At 39.3% G+C, this 7,093-nt stretch overlaps 1 protein-coding gene across 2 annotated transcripts; it reads left to right on the forward strand.

Moving 5' to 3' along the window:
* Positions 1–55: 55 nt before the first annotated feature.
* On the forward strand, positions 56–4,940 carry septin3 (septin 3). Of its 2 annotated transcripts, none has more exons than XM_072462789.1 (10): positions 56–166; positions 1,708–2,091; positions 2,167–2,295; positions 2,866–2,947; positions 3,042–3,179; positions 3,301–3,418; positions 3,525–3,620; positions 3,717–3,813; positions 3,904–3,955; positions 4,034–4,940. In XM_072462789.1, the coding sequence occupies exons 1-10, from the start codon at positions 139–141 to the stop codon at positions 4,161–4,163; spliced, it is 1,254 nt and encodes a 417-aa protein (XP_072318890.1). In that variant the 5' UTR covers positions 56–138; the 3' UTR covers positions 4,164–4,940. The 2 variants fall into 2 exon arrangements, with proteins under 2 accessions (XP_072318890.1, XP_072318891.1); XM_072462790.1 differs by lacking the exon at positions 56–166 and adding an exon at positions 727–898.
* Positions 4,941–7,093: the final 2,153 nt, after the last annotated feature.

Consider the following 7,093-nt stretch of genomic DNA (forward strand, 5'->3'; position numbering starts at 1 on the left):
TTTGAATCATACCCATTGCACAAAACTCATTCGGCCATGGGTTTGAAATACAACTTGCATTTACCGTGTGAAGAAACAGCCCATGATCTTCCACCACAAGCACAGAATAACACCGCAGAAGAGGACCTGTACGTCACAATGTACTGCCTTGGTTCAGTGTATGAGGGTGAGTAAAATGTAAAGTTACCAGAAGATAACAACGACGTGTAACAACGTCCTTTTCTATTTTGTGTCTTGACTTGAATGTTAAATGCATGAGTCGGGAGGAAGGTTGTCAAAGAGGAAAGCAGGAAGTAAGACATGCCCCTTATCAGTGCTGTAGCAGGCGTGTTGAGGAGAGATGTGACATCAACGCTAGTGGTGCAGAAAGGCTAAACTTCAAACAACAAACAAAATATGAAGAAGGGAAAGCAGAACAGAACTGACACAGTGACGTTCCACCGATAAAGTGTGAATAATGTAGCCCAAAGGATTTGAGTTTCTTACAAAGTTCTGAAATTGCCATGTTTAGCCTATGTAATAATGCAGATTTTCAATAGCCTTAGGTTTGTTTTTAATGTTGTAGTGGAGCAAATCAAACTCATTTTAATTAACGGGAAACGACAGCTACAATCACCCAGTAAGATTTTCTCTAAAAATAGCCAACAAGTGATGTCCCTTTAAAGTAAACCGACTGCGCATGCGTACTGCATCTCCCCACTCTCTCTCCTCTTGTCGCCTTGGAAACGTAAAAGGGGGGCCCGTGGCCAGAGAGAAGGAGAGAAGAGGCATACAGACACATCACATGACCGAGCTTTTTATTATTACTTCTGCTGGATATTTGGCTGTTTTTTGGGCCCAGATTGGTTTTCTGAGCGCGCCTTGTGTCCTTCTTTGCACATCGATTGGAAAAGCATAGGTAAGTGTGAGCTTTAGCGGGGAGTAGCATGGAGCCTCGCGTTTAACCATATTACCCAGCATGGGTGGAGTGGGACAATGGGGTAGGCGGGCTGCGAAAGGGCTAAACAATTTACACACGCTATATTATCTGCGTCAATTATAAACGCCAATGTTTTTTTAATTTGCTTAACGCAAACGCATAAAACGTAGAACGACGATCCCGCAAACAAACCATAAGCAGCCCTTTGCACACGTACATCTAATGCCTTTACGTTATAATGTCACATGTCACGGAGTGTTAATGCACAAAGATGCTTCAGCATAAAGGGGAAAGTGGAGGCCGGCAGAGCCCGGGATGCAGCTGCTGTAAGCGGATGTGGCAGCCTCCGCTTTGGTGACCTGTATTACATTGTATGATGCTTCATGTTAGAGACTGGACTCTACAGTGAGGTCCTGACAGCAGAGCACCGCGGGCTCCAGGTCTGCCGCCTCCTGCATCTGACTCTTACCATCTGCTTCTGCCTGTGGGTTTGAAAATGATGAGAGTAAGATCTGAGTAACAAGATCACTGTGATGTCCATTTTATGTTGGTTTATTTGTGCAGTCATCTACTTTACCATTAATTACTATTTTACGAATGAGTGGGCTAACAAAAGTGTAGGTCTACCCACAAGTTCATTTTTAATTTGATGCACTGTTAAAGGGTCTGTGCACATTGCTCTATTTTAGAAACGGTGACCTTATTAGTGAAGCCCCTGAGACGGCCTCTGTCAGATTAGAACTATATAGTCCACATTTTCAGTCACTGGTTTCTTGTCTTTTCTTCAGACATGTCCGACATTGTTCCACCAGAAGTGAGACCCAAACCTGCCATCCCAGCCAAGCCCCCAAATGTGGGAGCAGCATCCCCATCCAATCCCTTCTCACCCCCAATCCCCCCAAGTGCTGTGAGCACGGGGCCACCAGTCCTTCCTCCGAGTGCTATTCCAGTGCTCATCGGGGGCCATGGCCCCAGCCACAATGTGCCCCACAATATAGGGCAAAGCACAGGCCATGGGGTCGCCACCCCTCCAGCTCCCAGTGGAGGTCACAGCACCCATAGCTCCTCCGGGGGGTCTACTCTGCTGGGCTACATCGGCATTGACACTATCATTGAGCAAATGAGGAAGAAGACCATGAAGACTGGCTTCGACTTTAACATCATGGTTGTGGGTAAGTTTTGTGAATCAGGTTGTGGAGTCCAAACTCTACCTGGTTTGTCACATGCTTTCTCCTCTTTTACACTAGGTCACAGCGGGCTGGGAAAGTCTACACTGGTGAACACTCTATTCAAGTCTCAAGTGAGCAGAAAGAGTGCAGGATGGTCCCGTGATGAGAAACTCCCCAAAACTGTTGAGATCAAATCTGTGTCCCATGGTAAGGGCAGCATCCTTAAAATAATACTATGCAATGTTTCAAACAAATGTTTAACTATATCTAAATATACACATTTAAAATGTTTACAGTGATGTAATCATCTTATTAGGTTACTAAACTTGAGTCATAGAATAGACAGTAAACTCATAGATTTGTGTAAAATCAATACATGGACAAAGAAACTGCTTGTAATATTGTATTTATTATTTAGATACAAGTTTGTGTAATCCTCATTCGTCCAGGAGTAATCCATTGTAGAAAAAGCTTCACAGTGTAAACAAAAACAGGACATGCTATGATCAGAAGGGTCCGCCTGCTTGCTCCGAGTAGGATAAATATCAGAGTTCTCAGACTAGATCCACAGATTGAGAATGACTTTTGGGTGAGAGTAGAAACATGTGTCCAGATGTCAAGTGAAGCTTTTTCTACTATTATTTAGATGTTAATATCAAATCAATAACCCTTTATTTTAAACCAGTGGAAAAACTGTATATGTATGCACTGCATAAAAGCACATTCTGTCTCCTTTTCCCAAAAATATACCGGTACATAATAAGTCTCCTATTGCAGTTATTGAAGAGGGTGGTGTTAAAATGAAGCTGACTGTTGTAGACACACCAGGCTTTGGCGACCAAATAAACAATGATAACTGGTATGTTTTTGTTGTTGTTGCAATTGTTGATTTTTAATGGGACAATTTGGATAACCTAAAAAACAAACATATTTTTTACTGTTTTGTTGCACAGCTGGGAACCAATCTCCAAGTATATCAATGAGCAGTTTGAGAAGTTTTTAAAGGAGGAAGTGAACATCACCAGAAAGAGGCGTATTCCTGACACCAGAATGCACTGTTGCATCTATTTTATCTCCCCAACTGGGCATTCGTGAGTGGCCAAATACATTTCAATAAACATTCATTTATTCTTAAATATTTATTGAATTATTATTATTAAATATTTATCCTACCCTTGTCTCCATTATTATAAACCATTTGTTTTCTCCCAGTCTAAGGCAGCTGGATATAGCGTTCTTGAAGCACTTAAGTCACTCTGTCAACATCATTCCAGTAATTGCAAAGGCAGACACAATGACCAGTGAAGAGAGACAGGAGTTCAAACAGAGGGTAAGATTATATTTCTTTACAATCATTTACCTTTGATGTGAATGTACATTTTTGTGGCTCTGGTTCATAGAAAGTGCAGAATTAACAGGTGTGTTTTGTGCTGCAGGTGCGAAAAGAACTGGAAATGGGTGGAATTGAGTTTTACCCCCAGAGAGAATTTGATGACGACATGGAGGATAAGAGTGACAATGACAAAATCAGAGTATGGATTTCTGTAATTTGACTATTTTTGAAAACCACACAATTCATTCCATACTAAATGCAGTTCTCTTCCATGAATGCTTCAATATTTGTCCAGGAGACGATGCCATTTGCTGTGGTGGGCAGTGACAAAGAGTATCAAGTCAATGGCAAACGGGTGCTGGGGAGGAAGACAGCCTGGGGAATTGTAGAAGGTGAGTTACAGTAATGACAACTGCGACTCTCATTGTCCGCTTTGTATAAACTGGGATTTAATGTCATGATATTGTGATGTTTTGCTACAGTTGAAAATCCCAACCACTGTGAGTTTGCACAGCTGAGGGATTTCCTGATCAGGTAAATTTACTTTTTTTTTTTTTTTTTTTTTTTTTTAAATTGTAGACCTACATTGATGGTTGTTTTCACTTATTTTAGATCGCACCTCCAGGATTTAAAGGAGGTCACCCATAATATTCATTACGAAACATACCGAGCCAAAAGACTCAACGAGAATGGAGGGTTGCACCCCATATCTTCCAACGACACCCAGGAAAGCAATCTGTAGATTAGTTCAAGACAGGAAGCAGGAATGAAGAAGATAAGATTTCTGCCATATTCAGGGGCATTACAATATGAATGCATGAGACGGTCATAAGTAGTCAATACAGTGTTTTAATCATTTTCTCCAACATTTTCCCCAGTGCACCATGACACACTCACATCAGGTATCCCCATTTCAGTCACAGTGCTGATCCAGTGCCAATATTGAACGTATTTTCCTCTTTGACCAGTATGAATGCAACATGACATGCCCCTGTCTTGTGGTTTACAAAGCAGTACGGTTCAAAGAAAGAAATAGTTAATTGACAGATGTATTTTATTTATTTATTTTTTACATTTTAATTGTGACATGACATGGCTTTCTGTCAATGCATATATTACAACGTAAATTAATCCAAGGTTTGCTATGTAAAAAAAAGAAGAAGAAAAGCATGCAAATGCAACAATAGTAGGCGTTCTTTTTTGTCAGTAAAACTTAGTGGATTTTCTTTGTGTCTGGCATTTAGTGCAAAATTAAAACAAAGAAAAACATCAATTGTACTAATTTGTTTTAGCTTTTTTTTTAGATTGTTTGCCAAAACATAATTTTCACAGAATATGTTCTAAATAGACATTGGTGTGTTTACAACCCTAGTAATGCAAAGCGTTGAGGCACGTGTGATTCTCCAAGTCACCACTTGATGGCAGCAAATTACAATCATAGGGCGAGCATCACGTCACCACGTCAACGTAAAAGCGATGAGGACATAATGAAGCACGCGATCGGTGACTTTAGACTTTAGTAAGATGTAGCCTACACAGATTGAGTAGAGTCGCTACTACTTCAATCACTCCATCTGTTTGCACTTATGCCCCACCATTGTATGTGAAGCAAAGGAGCCTCCCTCTGGTAATGCAATATTACAAGTATTCCTGATAAGACTGTTTTTACTCTTTTCAACTGTAATGTTAATATTATAATTAATTTAATAAAGACAGATTTACATGTTTTTGCTTCGAGTTAATCCTGCCTCAGTGCTAAGAAGTACCTCTAGGCTTCACCTTTGGGCCATTGTAGTACTTTCAAACTACTGCCTACTGCTCCATATTTTCAATAGTTTGTTAACACGTTTCGTTATTATAATATTCTGCCAGATCAGCTGCATCGATTTCTTTAAAGATGTGTTATTTAAATCAATAATTGTATTTTATTGTCTTGGGGAATGGGCATTAAGCCTCAAAGTCTGTAATAAAGAGGTTTCTAATAGAGAGCATGTGAAGGGATGTGCAGAAGGACCACCACTCGTCCTTATGGTCATTAAACTCTATGTGACTTACCTGACTGAAAACATGTCTTTAGTCATTTGAAGACTTGAAGATATCTTGTTTCTTTATTTATTAACATAAAGGTGCTGATACAGTTTAAGAAGTGACGTTAAATGTGTCTACAGTCAGCAAACCCACTAGGACATGTTCAACTTCACTCTTCCTTTTACCCAGGTTAGGTTTTACCCTAAAACTACAATTTCATTTAGATACTCCTTTGAGCAGGTATTGATAGCCTATTGAAAAATACATACAATTCAATCATTTTGACCTTATAGATTTAGGAAAGGGTCTTAATCTACAGTTTATCAGTTCACGTCTTATCTGGGGACATAGATGGGTCTTACATTACTACCTCTAAGGGAAATGGGGGTAAGATACAATTACTTTTGTGCCTGTGTGCATATTGTTGTTGTAATATGGCAAAATCAAGGGCCAAGTTCAACATTCGTGTTTTTAAAAAAAAATATTTTTCTGAATTACAATAAGAGGTCAAATACCCCCAATGGACTCTCAAAGCGCTTACATCAAGCAACAGCCCACACACGTTCATAAAAGCAAATACTTCCTTTAGGAGGTTAATGCTCTCCCTGTTAAGGATGTTTAAAGTATATTACCCTTAGGGCTGTAGTCAACTAAACACATGTCCTATCGACCAATTAGTCAACTCAAATGGGGTGTGGCAAAAGCTAACAAAACGATTAGGTATCTCCTCGTATCTAACCTAAACTACACATGCAAAACTATTTCTAGAAAAAAAAAGTTTATCTGTGAGATATGTTTGATTGAAGAGCAACTCCTTTTTTATGTTGTCATACATAAATAATTTTAATCTACATAAATAATCACTCGACTGATAAAATGTTTGGTCGACTAAGATACCACTGACCGACTAATCGACTTAAGGATGACAGCTAAGTGTATGTGATGGATATTGGCCAAGTGAACAGGTTGCAGAACACACACTATGATGAATATGACTGTGATAGATTGTGTACTGCTTGAGTAATTATTACATTATACAAAAAAAGACAGTACACTACCATAAAGTTGTCATAACGGACAGAAGTGTAGCACATACTTCTGAGCCCTGGGTACAAACCATCTTAATATTATGTCGGGGGCGCCATCATATCCACTGTGTAGTATCCACCAATTGACCTGCCCCTGGTGGACAAGTTGTACTTTTTGTCAGGTTGTATACATTTATGAGTAATCCTATTATTGTAGGCCAAGGCAAAAATTAAAAGTATGGGCTGGGACATGGGCCAAAATAAGTTAAGTAAGTAATAAGTAAGTTTAGGCTTGAATCCATTCATCACTAGATCCTATTGTGCGTCTGTGGGTAGTTGCCATATTTCACATAGATTTTCAAGTCAATAAAAAATAAAAACATCTAAACAGGTTAGGTGATGCGCCAACTATTGGTTAACTGTGGAATTGCAACTTTCAAAAGATTCCCAAAATGGCTGAACACAGAGAGCAAATGGGGAAAAAGACTGATCATTAGCACTGGCAGTATGCAGACTTAATTTACTGAACAAACCTAAAGACCTACCAAATATGCTTAGTTTAGATGGTAAGAGAATATATATTCAATATGCTGTCCATACTAGTCTTATTTGACCA

This window comes from Eucyclogobius newberryi, unplaced genomic scaffold (genome assembly GCF_026437365.1).
Source record: "Eucyclogobius newberryi isolate DKJ021-1_F unplaced genomic scaffold, fEucNew1.0.hap1 SCAF_4, whole genome shotgun sequence".
Taxonomy (NCBI): domain Eukaryota; kingdom Metazoa; phylum Chordata; class Actinopteri; order Gobiiformes; family Gobiidae; genus Eucyclogobius; species Eucyclogobius newberryi.